The 17,667-nt window shown below is 37.0% G+C and overlaps 1 protein-coding gene across 1 annotated transcript in view; it reads right to left on the minus strand.

The window, feature by feature from the left end:
- Window positions 1–1,612: 1,612 nt before the first annotated feature.
- The window catches only part of LOC140241943 (uncharacterized), a 118,443-nt gene continuing 102,388 nt past the window's right edge, over window positions 1,613–17,667 (minus strand). Inside the window, exons 6-9 of the mRNA XM_072321690.1 lie at window positions 17,126–17,146; window positions 5,091–5,134; window positions 2,058–2,142; window positions 1,613–1,725 (exon numbers count right to left, since the gene is read on the minus strand). Coding sequence (XP_072177791.1) covers window positions 1,613–1,725; window positions 2,058–2,142; window positions 5,091–5,134; window positions 17,126–17,146 — 263 coding nt within the window. The remainder of the gene's footprint in view (window positions 1,726–2,057; window positions 2,143–5,090; window positions 5,135–17,125; window positions 17,147–17,667) is intronic.

Below are 17,667 nucleotides of genomic sequence, written 5' to 3' on the forward strand. Positions count from 1 at the left end.
GGGATGTAAAGACAACCGTTTGGTAGAAAGGAAAGACAAAAAGCAGATAGAAGTGACATCATGAGATGGCAGACAGACAGAAGATATTAAAGAGAAAAAGGACATATTAGAAATATGAGGAAGAGGAGAATAAAGTGGAGGAGAGGGGGATAGGAGAGGAAGGAGAAGGAGGCATGAAGAAGAAAGAGCATGAGATGATGATGGAGGAGGAGAAGGAGGAGGGGATAAAGAGGTGGGAGAATGGAACATGGAGAGGGAGGAAGAAGGGAAGGGTAAAGAGAAGAGTACGAGATGGAGGTAGAGGATGAGGATGTCAGAGTGAAAAAAAAAATGGGATTGAAAAAGGTGGAAGAGGGCATGGATGAGGACAGAAAGGAGATGGAAGAGGAAAGAGCAGGGATAGGAGTGGAAGCAAAAGGGAACAAGAAGAAGAAAGAGCAGGAGATGGAGAAGGAGGAGGGGATAGATGGAAGAGGAAAGAGCAGGGATAGGAGTGGAAGCAAAAGGGAACAAGAAGAAGAAAGAGCAGGAGATGGAGGAGGAGGGGGGATAAAGAGGTGAAAGAAGGGAACATGGGAAGAGAGAGAAAGAAGGGGGAGAGAGAATGAGAGGAAAAAGGAAAGGGTGAAGAGAACAGCAGGAGATGAAAGCAGAGGAGGAAGGCATCAGACAGGATAAAAAATGGGCAATGGATTGACAGAAGAGGAGGTATGAGTGAGGATAGACAGGAGGTGGAGGAGAAGAAGATAGGAGAGGAAGAAGGAGACATAAAGAAGAAAGAGCATAAGATACAGGAGGAGGAGGAGGAGGAGGAGGAGGAGGAGGGGGAGGATGGAAGAGGTTGGAGAAGGGACAGATGAAAAGAAAGAACAGGAGATACCTGGGAGAAAGATCAAAGAAGGAAGTTGTCAGAGAGGATGAAATGTTGAAAAGGGATTGACAGAGGAGGATAAGGCGTAGGTTAGAGAGATAAAGAGAGGAGGTTGAAGTGGAAGAGGAGGAGGAGAAGAAGACAGTGTTGGGGAGGCTGTGGTTTTAAAGGAGGAAGAACAGCAGGCAAAGGAAGTACAGACAAACAAAGAAAAAGGAGGATGGAGGAAGGGAATGACTTTAAAAAAAGGATGCATGAGGGGAGACAGAGACAATAAAGGAAATAGTGAAGAAAAGAAAGGAAATGATAGAGCTTGCCAAATGAGAATATTGCAAAATCATGAATCTCAAGGTGTTTGCATGTGGCTGAGAGCCAGAGGTCGTGACACTATGTTAACACTGGACGTCTTCCCTAGTCAACATTATGCTTTCTTGAGGATTTATTTTTCTCTCTGAACTTCCAAAGCACACAGGGATCGACATCATATTTCAGCTAGCATCCTGGTTATCACAGTTTTGTTTTGTTTTGTTTTGTTTTGCTTTGTTTTGCTTTGTTTTGTTTTGTTCTTAGCTGATACAGTGGGTCCAATGCCCACACATGGTGAGCTGTGTGATACAGTTCAATCACAGTTTCTCATGGTCTTGGTGAACTACATTCACACACAGAATATGACAGCTAATATCTGCAAAGGCTGTATGCTTTTAGAATCGCGTCTCTTCTCACAAGTAAAGTCTACAAATCTTATTCACACACAACACTCTGCTTAAAATTCCATGATTCTTTCTTTGGCTCTGATCTTTGGCTAACTTTGGCTCTGATCCCAGAATTTACTTGGAACTCATGGAATTTCCAAGCTATTAAGGGACAGAACAGACTCCACTTCAACAATGTTCAAAAAGTTTTCTTTCCTTTTGATGGCAAATTAAGATGCAACGCTTCCCTATTCCATGCTGCTTTGCTCTGTCTATGAATCTTTACAATTATAGAGATATACAGATACATCTGTATGCTTTGCCTTGAGAATTTCTGGTTAAAACTATGGGAAGAGGTGACTCCAAAAGAGTTTAACTCATGTGAAGCGCTTTCAACCAATCACTAGAGGATAAACTTTTGATCCCAAATATACACTCAGATATGTATTTAAATGCACACATACATCCACATAGGCCCATTATGGGCCCATTACCGTTCAAGTTCTGTCCAGGCCGACTTGGAATTGGGGGTCCTCTTGTGGGCTCCTCACTCGGCTCCATGTAGTTTGAGTCATCACTCTGCAGAGAAAGACGGACAAGAAAATATGGATGGATGAGGCGAAAACCAAACAAACAAAAACAAACAAATTTCAAACAATTCAAAACAAGGGGAGAGAGCAGTTTCACATGTACCTTGTGATGAAATTGACCAGAATAATTCACCACGTCCCAAAATCTACACTGAAAATAAATTCACAGACTTAGCAGCCCCAACTCTGCCCACAAATGTGATGAACTCTAATCCAAAATAACACTCTTTCATTTTTTTTTTAAGGCAAAATATATATTCCCTATATCATACATTTTGCAATATTTTTGATGGAGGGTTCATAAGGAACCCTTGCTGTTGAAAAACAATAGAGATTATAGCCCAAATGCTTAGTAACGAAGACTTACCATAGTGACAGTCGGAATACAGAAACGCAATGGCTACTGCATGATCAACTCACTTTGAGCAACGTGGAAGTTATAGCTTAAGTTTTAGGGACTGTCCTTTTTTGGCAGTACACAACATTTTACTGTCAGGCTTGATGTTATCAGCTTAGAGACAATAATTCACCACCATGTTACTATCTTCTGGTCGTGTTTACTCTTCCCAGACAAAGTCCATGGACAGTAACACAGCAAAGTGTCACAAACTCCGCATTCTTCTTATCAATGCAGTGCAGAGTATCATAACATTGGCAATGGTTGCTGGCTGTTCAATTCAGCCAAAATTATCTTTAATGTCACATGAAGATTTCAATGTGTCATTTCCATGTGAATGTATGTTCTGTTAATGTTATTGTCATTTCCATTTGGCTGAATAAATAATAACAAAGATATGATGTCACAGCTGATAACAAATATCATGTAATACACCTGTAACATTTTAATGTTAACATGACATTGATGCAATATCACAGGTACATTAACTCTGGAATGACAAGGGGCCTGATGCATTAATGAATTTACACAACTCTGACTTATTTCATTGCGTTCAAACATACATTCCATTTTTTGCCAATTTTTCTATTCAGAGAAATAAAATGGTTTTCATTATTTGAGGGGGAATATGAATAAAAAAAGAAAAACATTTTTAAAAAGAAAAACATTCTTTTTGTGAGGGAAAATCTGACTTGACATCAACCACTGTCACAGCTAGAAATGCTGGATCATTTTGTCGTTACTCAAAGAATTATGCATAATACCATGACACTTGATGATGTGATGACTCAATTTAATTCAATTCAGTTCAATTCAAATGAAATTTTATTTCCATTAGTCTCATCTTTCCGAGGTGAGGTGAGGAGGAGCAAATTAATGATATAAGTTTCATGTCTGTTTGATGTTGGAATGTTTTCATTTGAACTGATGAATGAAGACATTAGTCACTTTCAAGTAGTCACTTCAAAAATGCAAATATCTAGGCATTAGAACTGAGTTTAATACTGCGTTCAAACCAAACATTTTCATGAGTTTGAAACTTTTGTGAATTTTTAGAGGAGCCAAGATTCACAAAAGCAAAATGCCCATGAAAGCTTAACAAAAATCCTTGTATTACTAGTACATGAAAGATACTCATAATTGTTTTCATGGCGGCAATTAACGAAAGTTTCATGCCATGAATGTTTCCGGTTTTACAGAACTTGGAATTGAAATTTCTGTGTTGTCAGGCACATGGTTGATGACTTAAAGGTGCATGGTCCCGGTGTTTTAGTCAAATGCGTATGCGGGCGCATGGCGCAAGTTTCCTATAGAGACCTATGCTATTGACTCCTCTTTGGCACTTACAAGCGTACACTGTGGCCCACTTCCTCAAGTCCGAAGAAGTCTGATCCACTGCAGTCAGTGGTCCGATCACAGTTCAGCTCATGATTCGGCTGAGGGGGAAGACAGCTTAAGCAAACTTCTTTTGTGATGTCATAATAAGAAGCACATATGCACGCACCCTGGCATTACTACAGACTGCGTGATGCGCAGAGAAGAAGGCAACGTTACTTAGCAACACCTACGCGCTTTACTCTTGATGACAGCTTAACTTCGGCAATCTTCATATCCATGCTAACGGTGATCGGCAGTATCATCAACAGCGCCCTCTACACTACCGGGACTATGCACCTTTAACCCATTGAAAACTAGTCCCAAGAACGCTCGGGCTGGTGTCTATAAGATATTTGTGTTAAAGCACAGTCCACTCTTCCTCAATGGGTTAATACTGCAGGGATAATGTTCACATAGGGATATCTAATTCCTGGGCCTGTTAGGAGAAGTAAACAATTGAGAAGGAGACTGTTTCTAATCGACTCCAAAAAACTACATTTGATGACATAAATGGTATCCCGGGGTACCAAATAAAAATCAGCCATTTTGTTGAATAATTTATTTTTTTTAAAAAGGTTGTACCCTGGGTGCCAAAAAGAGGAAATTATTTTGGTGCTGGAGCTAGCGCGCGCTAGCCACTGCACTGCACTACACTAAAGCACACGCTAGTGGTATCGCAGCTTTCATGCACGCATAGTATAACATGCAGTGGCATGGGAAGGACTATGTACACGCACACAGTGCATGCATTTTTCTCTGACTGTTCTCGAATGGACGTGAGGTGGCGCTACACAACGCGGTAACCCGGGGTACTACGGTACCCCGGGGTAACGCGTGGTGCATCATTTTATGATGGATATGCCAAACCATAAATTTTCAGCAAAGCATCACTCTGTGTTTCATCCTTCACGAAAAGTTTGTGAAGAAATTGATGTCATCTTGCAATGCTTGTGTTCTGTCTACACATTGAAAATAAACCAAAAGTCCTTCAAGAGAAAAGTTTAATGATGCTAATATCAAACAATTCAAAGGCAGGAAGATGTTAATTACTCCGTAGCCAATGCTTCCGTCTATTGTCTTCATTGGCAATATGATACACTACTTTAAAAAAACAAAAAAAAAAACAACCCAAACAAACTAAAAAATTATTCAGTAGAAATTACCTGTACATCATCTTCATCATCCGTGAAACAGTCAATGTCATCGTCTGAAAGAAACCACAAACAAACATAATGTGAAAGACATGTCCATTTGATTTAAGACCCGAAGCTGTGAAGTGCTTTTTTCCAGAGAGAATCAAAACCAGCCATACCCACGTAATCCTGAACATGCTCTCTCAATTAGAAAGAAAGACTAGAAATTAGCAGGTCTTTACTCCTCAGATGTGAGTTGCACTGTGTGGAGAAAAAAAAAAGGGTGGCTTGTTGAACCCTTGGGGAGACCAGGGACCAACCTCCCTGGAGAGATGCATAGGTTCATTTTACAAACGCTGTATACAGTATATACCTGAATACATGAAATGCAAAATCTCCGGGTTGTTCGAAACCCATCCCTATCCATGTGCTACTGCCCCATTATGTTGATACTAAATATTTACTCCCTTCTTAGTTGTCACTCCCACTTGGGTGACATTTGCCAAATATCATCTTTTTGGCATGAACACAGATTTTTGGTATCTCATCAGAATCAGGTGCATGACTGCCAAAAGTGATGTATTTTCAAAACCTGTGGGCTACATGTATGATTTCTAACCTTTGCATCCATCCCACTGATATTCACCAGAACATTGAAGACATTCTGTAAAAGAGTATTCGCCATCAATTTATGTTGTCATCGATCTTTAGGTCTATATCCAATGCAACACAAAAAAGTTGCTTCGGTGGTCATTTCTACATGACATGAAATAACACAACTTATCGTTTACCAACTAAGCTTTCAACCCTCCACGACTGAACCTCATTTGAATAAGTTATCAATGCTAATGTGTGATGCTAAGGCATGCTTAAGTGGTTCTCTCAGACGTGCAGGTTGACATCCATTTCACAATGATATACTTTGTTACGTCACATTGTTTTGACATTACATCAATCCCAGTACTAGTTAGCAATATTCGCATCCTGATCTAGCAGACAAATGGCTTTCAAAAAATCTCATAGATGTAAGTTCTCTCAACTAGAGACATACAGAGATATAAACTCTGAAGTGTTGTGTTTTGTCAACAAATAATTAGAATGTTTTCAATATGCTCAGCTCAATATTTTTTTAATGGAATCACTAAACAAACTGCTGGTCCATTTGTAAAGCAAGAAATAGTATAAACACAATGATCCATTCAGCTATATGTACAACAAACTAGGAGCTTGAAGAAAAGAAAAATGAAAGCTTATGTTTGGAATACAGTGTTAAAAAATTAGCAATGACGATGACTTTCTTTTTGCTGTGTGGTTTACTGTCTAAACTTTTTGAACAGCAATGACAAAAAAAAAACTCTTACAGCATTTTCACCTCATTTCCTAAGAATGATACCTGATAACAGGCATTTGGTAACACATATATGCACTCACATGAGTATAATTGCGGTAGTTTGCACTCAAATATTGAAAGCAATTACTAGAAAACACAATATATTCGCGGCATGAAAATTTAGCGAATTGCCACTGGCGTAAAATGCATATTGTGTAGGCAAGAACTTTCACGTGCATTTTAATTTCGCAAATGTTGCCGTTCACGAAATTCGCGAAATTAAAATGCATATGAACATTCCTTGCTTTACACTACTTCACAATAGCAACAACTCTTGACTCCTCCTGAGTCATGAAAATAGTGCATTTCATAACAGTTGACATCTACAGACTCGGATTATTTTTTTATGACATGTTGCATTCATGACATCTGAGAAAAAAAAAAATGAAGAATATTGCACCTATACCAAATCTTGAAAAAAACAAAACATGAAATAACACCATGTCAATGTAAAGGGAACTGAATCCCTTCAAAATACAAGGAAGTAAAGTGAGAAAAAACAAGATCAGCATGTGTTATTGCTCTATCTCATATGACCTCAGGCTGCTCAAGGTCCAAATTTCAGGTATGACTTTATGCTATGACAGGAGTACATGCAACCATTTGTCCCGGCTATTCAAGTCAGTGAGTGCCAGGGGTGAAAAAGACAGACCAGTGCACAGACATCTGCTGTTGCTCAGACATCTTATTGGAGTGCACATATGCTATAGATGGGAGTGGTTAAAACAGTGACGAATGAAGCATGCACATGAGAGATAAGCTGTGGAATGTAGCAGTGAGAAAATGACACACAAATGTGCAGGATTAACATGCTGGAATGTTTGCCATTGATAATTCCTTGCAAAAATCACTCATTTCCACTACAACTTCTGTTTGTGATAATTTTCACTTGTTCACATGTGCTGAAAAAAAAGTTTCTGTAACATGACATATAAAGAAAATATCAGCAAACTTGCGACCTACCAGGAACACAAGCTAATTAGTGGCTCCCTGTGTATAGCCATTTGTTTGTTCAAGCATAATAAGAATAATAATAATAATAATAATAATAATAATAATGATAATAATAATAATAATAATAATAATAATAAGAAGAAGAAGAAGAAGAAGAAGAAGAGTAAGAATAAGAATAAGAATAATTATTCATAAAGTATACTAATTATCATCAATTCTCTCTGTATGCACTAGATATGAAACATACAATCATCAATACTTGAACAGCATTGGACATTTAGCTCTCTGTATCAGCCTTGTAACAGTAAAACAGTGCTCCAAAAAATATTCTTACATTATTCTCCTCAAGACAATAATGAAGAGGAGACATGAAATTGTCAAAAATAACTCAGCATCAATAGTTTCACACCAGTCTAGTCCTGATCACAAGGTTATGAAATATAAACCAGGGTAATCAATTACCTTGATGAATGTATTGGTATTGAACCAGTCTTCTGCTACCCAAAAAGTAATATATATATGTATCATGATTATGCATCAGTAACAGTGATAATAAAGATGTTAGTGATGACCATTGATGACACTGGTGTAGAAAGTACGATAACCAGGAATAAAAAGTTAGAGCAAAGTTTGATTCATGACATTCAGGCAGGCTAATCAAGCAGGGTGGAAGAAGCATAAGCATGAGACTGGATGCGCGATGAGGGGTTCAAGGGTTCACACAGGTAAATAATTCCCCATTGAGACGTGTGTTAAAATTTAAAAAAAAAATCTGTAAAACAGCTGGAAGAAATGAGGTGTTTCATCTTCAGTAACCTGAAAAAGTGAGATATACCCTTTCATCCATCAAATTTCCAAGCGGGGTTCTTCAGCTCCAACTCTGTCCAAGGGTTCGCAAAACCAGACTATAAGTTCTTTTACTAAAAAATCATATATTTTCTGTACATGCACCCAATTATATATAGTCCCTTCAAATTCCATGAGAAAAGCTTTCATCTTCCAACCAAAATGCAGTTTGTAGAGGAATTCATACTCAATATCTGTAGCTATTCAGGTTTGTTTGTTTGTTGTTGTTTTTTTGCCAAACTGCACTTCTGATTTTTAATTAACTATTTTTTCATTTATTTTATTATCTTTGGTACGACTTCGTGATGCAGTCAGGGATATTCCATTATATTTACAGGTGTATGCCCTCAAGATCTCTTACTTACACGAAGGTCACAAGGGAGGGAGAATATTGGACCAAAGAAAAAGAGGGAGATTTACAGGCTACTGAAGAGAGGAATTTCTATGCAAGACATTCACAATATGGAAATTTGATCATATACATAATACTTACGGTAATATGCATTTCAAAGGACTGAACATTATAATTCTTATTAAAAGATATGCAGTAAAATTTAGAGTTGCTAATTCAATGACAAGATAAAATTTCTGCAGTAAAATCCTCCCCCTCCCCCCCACTTATGGGTCAAGGTACTATCCAAAATAATGGTTTCAACAAAGGTCAAGGATACTGAGGTTTGACAAAAATAATTCAAATGGTGACAGTCCTATTATCTATTCAACAAATTCCTGCTAACTGGGAAGACATGTTTTTTCTTTTCCTACCTATGAAGTGGCCTTGTAGGGATCAGTCAAGTGGAAAACAGTTCCTTTTAAGTTTCTCATCTTTTTCCAACTTTGTTAAAGATTGGATTATGACAAACAATATTTAGAGAGGAGCTCTTTAGTAAGTCATGTTTATGCTAAATTTCATTTTGATATGATGTGATTGATTTGATTCGATTTGATTTCTGCATTTCTTGTTCATACATGAATATGACATGAAGTCAGTAGAACAAAATTATCGAGTGATATTTCAATCTAACAGCGAATATACTTTAGAACAAGTAAACAATTGACTTAAATGTGCAGCACTCCTTTCATGATACGTAATACAAAATGGAGAGGACCAGGTGTCAATTTATGCACTTTCAAGCTCTTAAGTTCTAAGATATTAGATAACTTAAGATATTTTGTTTTTCAACTTAAATTAAGCATAGTTAGTTTTGAAGTAATGTTTTGATAATGTCAACAATTCTTGAAATGAACAGAAGTACCTTTTTGGACCACTCTTCATGAAGGCCTGTTCATAAAAAACATTACCACTATAATGTGAAATTGGAAAATCTGTAAAATGTTTTGTCTATGCAAAATACAACTAGAGCATTTCTGTGGTTAGGTGCTGTTATCTTTTCATCACAAATTTTACTCTTCATTGTTAGTGTTTGATATATCAGAATAAAAATATATGTCTTTCATCTGAACCCTATTATGATCATATACCACTATTATAGTTATTTCAGTTGCAGAAATATCAAAAGCCTCCAATAAAATTACTAATTTAAAATCAATACTGATCCTTTAATTGGCAGTACATTTAAGATAATTAGAGTTAAAGTGTTTCTCTCTCAAATCTCGATATTCTGGATTGTTCTGATTTGGTGCAGCTTGAATTAATGCAACCAGTTACATCAGTTTTCTTTTTTCCCTCTAACATAAAATGTGCTGTGAAGTTGCCAAATAAACAATGATGAGAAGAAGATGAATTCTGCAGCTGAAATTCCCCTAGGAGTTTGTGGATTACCAAAAATGTGTACAATGTCATAAAAATATTTCACCTTTCACTGCACCCCAGATCCTCTGAGGGACAGGCATGAAACAAAGGTTCAGCTTCATCGAGTTTGGTATGATGTCACTAATCACTGGCAGGGACAGTGACAACAATGATGTTTTCACATCTGAGCCAGATTAATCAGCGTGTGCATGGCCTCAATGTCCTAAAACATCTCAGTATGGTGTGATTTCTCCTGATTCTACTGATACTTGATCACTAACTACGTACAATCAATCATTCAGCAATTTTAGTGATTATTAAAATGCTTCTTTTAAGCCTCCAGTACTGCTGCTATATATTGGGTGGAATTCAGTTGTGATTTTTGAAGAGTGAATTCCTTAACCATATGAAAAGCATGGTGTTAACCTGTGTTTGTCCATATCACTTCTATTACAAAAATCTCCAGATATCATAATGATTTGTCAGGATTAACTCATAGCTAAATAGACACCACGCATAACATCCTTCGTAGCTTGCCATCTGCAATGGAGAGGTTATTTCGTTAATACTTATATGTTTCTGATTTCAACCTCTCCTACACATGGAACATTCACTGTAAAATTTGTGTAAAGGTCAAGGCATTTTGCTACAGGCAGGACACAAATTACAACCCTTTAAAAGTGTGCTATGTTGATCTGGTACAATAATGTGATAATATTCGGTGACTAAAAGTCTCTGGACATTCTTTTTTTCCAAAATGTTATCAAGTAAACAATAATATCTACCATAGCAAATTAGTTCAATACTGTAAAGCAAGCATGCGCCTACAACAGTGGAAAACACTTCCACTGGCATACTACAGTAAGCTCTTGAGAGAAGCAGAGTATCTTTTTGTGTAAGTAAGAAAGCCAGTGCTTTAAAGTAGAATGGGGCAACTTCTTTAAATTGCATGGCAGAGTTAAGTCAGAAACTTAGCAATTGTTAAGAGAATGTGCAAAAAGGACTACATGTATATGGCACTGAGATTATAGAGCAGAAGGGAGGGTGCTAACTTAGAGGCAATGTCATTAGCTCATGCTCATGCAGTTGGGAATTAGTTTTCCTTTTTAAACTTCTTAAATTTAGCACGTGGTTATCATTAACAAATTTTAATGTTTTCCTTTCTACAGTTTCTTAACGATAGTAGAGTTCTTCTGTCTGCGGAAGCTTGAGGCAACTGCAGAAAGTGTCACGGAGCGAAGCCCTGGAAGAAAATCTTACTCAACAAAAGCCTGGACGAAGGTCACTTGCCCAAGGCCACTTGCCACTTGCTTCCCCCCATCCCCTCCCCCCCCCCCCCCCCCCCAAGCAGCTGGCATCTTGTTATGGCGTAAAGAAAAAAAAAACACAACCTAGATTCTTATGTGTGGTGCTACTGTCATCAGGAACAGTCAAAGTTAGTACAGAATAACTTTGTAAGTTCTGAATCCTTTTTCGATGAAGTCGCATTTACCAAATAATCTTTGCGAGAACGTGTCAAGTTTGCATGCGCTCCCAAAATATCATCCAACTGAAATTTTTAAAAAAATGCAATGTGCTGTTCTCTGGAAGCGGAAGCTTAGCGAGTGAGATCTTTAGAAAAGCTCTGTCTCACCTTCAAACTCATCAGTTTCATTGTCCTCTCCTCCTTCTTGAGAAGTTGCAAAATATTTGAGAAAGTCGACAAAAAAAAATTAAATGCTATTATGAAAACTGTCATTAGCACTTTGCCACACACACATACACACACACGCACACACACACACACACAGATGCGAATTCTATAGTTTGCTCAAGTTAACTCTTTATGTGCCAAGTTCGTACATCCGACTCAGTCGATGGCATGCCAACTTCGCATATTCCGCTCAAACGCACTAACCCGCCCAAACCGATCGATAAATCGCCAAATGCTACAGTACAATGAAAGCGTTTCTAGCGATTCCGTTCCTCTCATCCATAGCTTGCATTTTATGTGGTGATTGACAGTGTTTCATACTGTTTTCAAACAAACAGTGTTTCATACTGGATTTGCGTGCAAATTCTAAGTTTTTGTCACTGCTTTGTGTGCAAAAGTCATACATTTACAGTAAGGTAGCTACTGGGCATTTTTTGAAAGAAAAGCAAATGTAGATTTGTCATAGAATTTACATTAATGCAAAGCTTAGCATTTTCTCTACAATTTGCTCACTTCGTCCACAATTAAATATAAATCTATAAAAGTTATATAGATTTTAAAAACAGAATGTGTTCTCAATGTATGACTATGTTGGAGTCTCAGAATAATGTAGCACACTGGGGGTTTCCACCATGGCACATAAAGAGTTAATAGTCAAAGCAGTAGGTCTTACATTTTGTTAATGGTAATTCTACTTTCTTTGTTAACTAGAACCATTTGGCTGCTCGTACTCCTATTTATGGAGTCGAGTGACTTTGGGTACAGAAAGTGTAAGTTTGCAGTCTGTACTCGACAACACAGATCTGTATGACAAGGGCGAAAGGAACAAGTGGGAATTCTCTTTCTTTCTTTCTTGCTTTTTTCTTCTTCTTTTTTTTTTTTTGGTTAATGGCACATTTCATTCAATTATTATTTGGTAGGCAAATCATAATGGGATAACCTTGTATAGCGATGTATAATCATCCGTGATGACATGACGACGAGTGCACACGTACTTCTATCAATGCACATACACGTGGCACACTCTGCCATGTGTGAGGACTGCAGTGTCCATTTCAAAGTGTACCAACACCCTGGAAATCAAATTTGTAAACAGCCGGAATACACCAAAAAAGTCATAATTCACTTGTGATCGCCCCCGAAAGTATACACATTTTGATAAATCAGATCATATCCCTATAACAATTTGGTATGTTGGCATTTTAAGTTCTGCTCCCTAAGCACCGGTACTGATGTGTTCTAGCTTTACGTGTACATTTTTACAAATATACTCAAGATAACTGTGTGGGCCAGAGACAGTTGACTATGCACACGCATTGCATATCGTTGGTTGAGAATGATACAGGTGGTAAGTTGCCAATAAAGCTAAAGTGTTTGAGGCACCTGAAATGTCCTTATCATTCTCACCTGACAATATCTCTATCATTCGAGACGTATTTGGAAAAAAATATCAATAGTACGATCATTGGACTGAAAAAATCAGGTGATCGACTAGTCTATTTCAAGTTGTTTTTGTTCTTGTATACTCTCTCAAATTTACATTAAAACCCCAATAAATAAAAACCGGGAGAGACAACATTTTTTTTAATGTTTTGCAGAAGGCATGTCTCGAGTACATATTCTACAAATATAGCAAAAATAATACTCAGGGTATTGGTACACTTTAAGCTCAGTCTAAGCAGAATTAAGATATTAACTACAAGCACTCAAGTGCAGGCATTACTGATGCAAGCACAGAATTTAAACAATAGAATGGTACTGTACTTGGGAATGTTACGGAAAATTTTATGATGCTGAATGCGTATCTTTTTTTGTGTGAATTTTTTTACTTTTGTGAGGTCGACTAAGGCATGGTTGCCTATACATATTTGTACATGCATAATATTATTTGTATGTACATGTATGATATGTAATTTGTTTCTTATGTGGTGCTGTAATTCATTACAGGACAAAGTCATGTAAAAGAATAACTGTTAAGTAAAATCATAACAAAGACAGCTTTTCCAGCAGGTTTTGCTTCTACTCATTACGGCTTGCACTTTTTACTCTTTCCAGCAACTTTGCACATTCATATCATTTTAATGTTAATTATGTTTGCTACCTATAGCAAATCAAAGCACTTTAACTTCAAAGAATCTATTGTCAGCTTTGCTGTTGTTGAAGGTTATGTACAAGCATCAAGATGAAAATTGATACAAAGAAAGGACAACTCTTCCAGAAGTGATTGTAACTCAAGTAGGTTCTATGTCCTTATCTGAATTGTAAGCCCTGCATGACAAGACATGTGAGTGGCCTCAATTTTATTTAATGACATCAAGACTTTGGCAACTATAAGTGGCACTGTGTTGTTATTTTAAAGCATAACCATTAGGGGAATTTCTGCTTGAAAAACAAGATACCAGAACAATAGCAGAGTATCTATACCTCTATTAGTATTAAAGTTATGAAAGAGTCTAGAGAAGGTGCATGACTATCTTTCAAAACTATTCTTCCTCTATCACATCATGAAAGGATTACAAACTTAAACTGTATAACTGTGAGATCTTGACATCAAGATACTTGCATGGGTATACAGAACAAACACTTACAACAGTCAAGAGGAATAAAGTTAACTGACATCCAATACAAATGATGAAAACCATACTAATGATAAGATCACATGACACATTATCCTCTGGTAGAAAACAAAGACACATTAGTTACTTATAGTTGCTTTTGACAATTGTATTTTTCATCATGCTGCCAGTTGAGAGTGAAAATACATGTGCTCTTTGAGGTGACGTACACATTCAATGTATTTGTTTTCATGGCATGGCCATTTAATATAGAGCTGAAAGAAGCCATTCAGTGAAATATTAGGAGGTAAACGATAGACATAGTGGCAGTATTTAGGTGTTAGTTTCAGTGTAGGCTTCCAAGCCAGAAATGGTGAGCTTTTTCTAAATGGTGCCATGTTAGTAGTGAGAGAAAATACTGTACTACTTTATCTGGCTGGTTTTTGTCAGACTTGCAGTTCAGGGCAATTTGTGGGGACATCTGGTATAAGAAGTGTACAATACACTGCACATTAGTCATCTGATAGTTGTATCAGGACTAGTAGTAATTGTGTATTTTTTTTTTTTTTTTAAGGTTGCTGTGATTTTTCTAGTGATACATACTATACCAAGATTTCTAATTATTTTGGGGCTTCCACTAATTTAAAAAAAAAAAATGATGATATCAAGATTTTATCATCTGATAAAATCTGGTAAAATAGTCCAACCTTAAACAATCTCAAATAACATTATTTCATACACTTCTCTTATCCCCCCCCCCCAAAAAAAAACAAAAACAAAAACAAAACAAAACACACACACACCAAAAGTCTGTGTAAACAGTAACAGAAGAACTAGGATAATAAATATGACTAATAACTTAAAGGTGGTATATCCCATTTTGAAAAAAAAAAATCATGGTTGAAGAACAATGTCTCCTAACCTTGCATACGAATTCTTATTCTAATACACCAGAGAGTTTTCTAGAAAGAAGTGAAAAACTATATGATAAACTCCATGTTATTTCAGAATATATGCTTCTCTTTTGAACCAAGAATAACAGTTGGATTTTTTTTTTTTTTAGGTCCAAATGCATTCACTGAAAAACGAAAGTATTGTTAGCCCCTCCATCAAAGAGAAGTTTTATTATTCTGAGCAAAGGTCTTAATTACCACCTTCCGGGTTCCAAAAAAGCGGACACATGAGCTTTAAGTAATAAGTGCAATTTCAAGTACTGCATTGAAATGTGCATGCTAACACTTTAAGTTCACTTTCTACACTGAAAGAGAACTTATTACAAAGACAAAAACCAAAACTGATGAATTAAACAATAAGTGCAAGTCCAAGTACAGCACTAAAGAGTGAATGACGGCACTTTGAATTCAATTTCTCCATTAAATAGAATGTGATATTCCTCAACGACAAGTAGAATGATTATGCATTGTCAAGGCACTGTCAAAGCATGTTTTGAAGAAATGAATATATGCGCTTTGTATCCAAAGGTTTTGGTTTTGTTTGCACTCTTGAGGAGTGACTATAGCTGTATATGCAGTCTAAATGATTTTACTTTCACAAGTATAATCTTGCGTGCACACAGACAAAATCAATGATGATATGAGAAGTGCTTGCTGATGATTTGATGGACACATATCGATTAAATTTGGTAGTATCTTCTTTCTGTTGTGCTTATATAGAGAGCTTGTGCTACATGCTATCTTCAAGAGATGTGGATGGTATTCATTCATTGATGGTATTTTTAGGGATTCAAAATGGATGAAAACTAGGCACTGAAAATGGGTACCTTCCCTTTTTGCACTAATTTCTCTCATACATTGCACCTAAATTCCCTCTTTAGAAGACAAACATGCTACCAACACATACAATGCAGTGCTGTAGGACAAGGCTTTGCAGTGTGGAAAATAGTGAAACATGTTGAGGCATCTCAAACACAAATATTATGTGCACAAAGAAAACTTATAGAGGTCGCCCGCTGATAGACATAAATGTTAGGGCTCTGAATACCAAATTCACACATAAAAGGCAGGAATGGCTAGTGGGCAACTAGGACAAAAACTTTGTGCTGAAAATGATATAATAAAACCTTTAAAAAGGGAATTTCCATCCTAATATTATCTTGCTTTGTATGAAAACAGAATAATTAGAATTCAAGATCAGTGAAAACTTGGGTGAAAGTTATGAAGTGTAAAAGTTCAGAGACTAGCAAATTGGCAAATCTGTGTGGAATAGCTTTGAATTTAAGTCACTAAGTAGACTTTTTTTTCCATTTTTCTCCCATGATAAAATTTCTCTTGACCTGTTCTTGGTATATAATAACAATAATCTGTTTTTACATGTCCTGCTCAATGGATAAGTTCTGTCAATGCTCAAATTTTGAGAAACGTGAAAATTAGTAAAATATTTAGTAAAAGAAAAAAAAACCCAGAAAGATGCTCATCACCTATATCACACTGTTGCCAATTTATCTTACTCTCCAAAATTTTACAATTCATAACTTTGTGTGTGTGTGTGTGTGTGTGTGTGTGTGTGTGTGTGTGTGTGTGTGTGTAAGTCCAAGTTTTTCCCAAGTTTTCACTGATTTACTCTGCTGAATTTTCTGTTGTCATTTGCAGCAACATAATTCCAGGATGGACTTTCCCTCTCAAAGGGCATCAGGCCAACATAAGAGGGTGCAAGAGAAATGTGGGCGTGGCAGGTTGACAGGCTGAAGTGACAGATTGAGGATAGCAGCTTTTTGGAGAGACAGAAGGCCGGAGGCAAGGGGTCATGGAAGGTGCACTGCAGAACAACAGTCTATGACAAGGTGAACTTTTAATTGATGGGAGTTATACATTTAAATGAAGAAACGCTCAAAGAAGATATAAACTGTCTTCTCACCCTCTTCATTGTCTGCGGGATCTTCTTGCGTACATTACAAAGAAAACAAAAATGAACGAGATGCAAATCAAATTGATAGTCAGACATAACTGAAATACACAGATTCGTAAGATTCAGCGTTTGCACAAAACATTACCATTGCACAGAGAAGAGCACACATGTTTGACTTAACTATTGCATCATCAAACCAGGTACACGCTTTTGTGTAGATTGATGATTTACTTGCGGCAGCAATTTGATTTGTTGGCAATCATTGGTAAATCCATGGCCATGGATTGCACACTAAAATGCTACTGCTTCATTTGCTGGTTTTGGAGCTCCCCGGGTAAAACTGTTTCTGTTCGCCAGTCTTATTACCCTAATCCTCCCCTAATAACCTTGACAGTGAACTTGGTGAAGGTGACAATTTCAGCTGCTACACAATATAAATATGAAGGTCAACATAAGACCAGTTGCTTGTACAGTAGATTCTGCCCACGTAGAAGAGTAACCAAACACTTACCTGGGAATTATCTGATGCAGTGACAGTATAAACTGGGGTA

The sequence above is a fragment of the Diadema setosum genome, chromosome 18 (genome assembly GCF_964275005.1).
Source record: "Diadema setosum chromosome 18, eeDiaSeto1, whole genome shotgun sequence".
Classification (NCBI taxonomy): domain Eukaryota; kingdom Metazoa; phylum Echinodermata; class Echinoidea; order Diadematoida; family Diadematidae; genus Diadema; species Diadema setosum.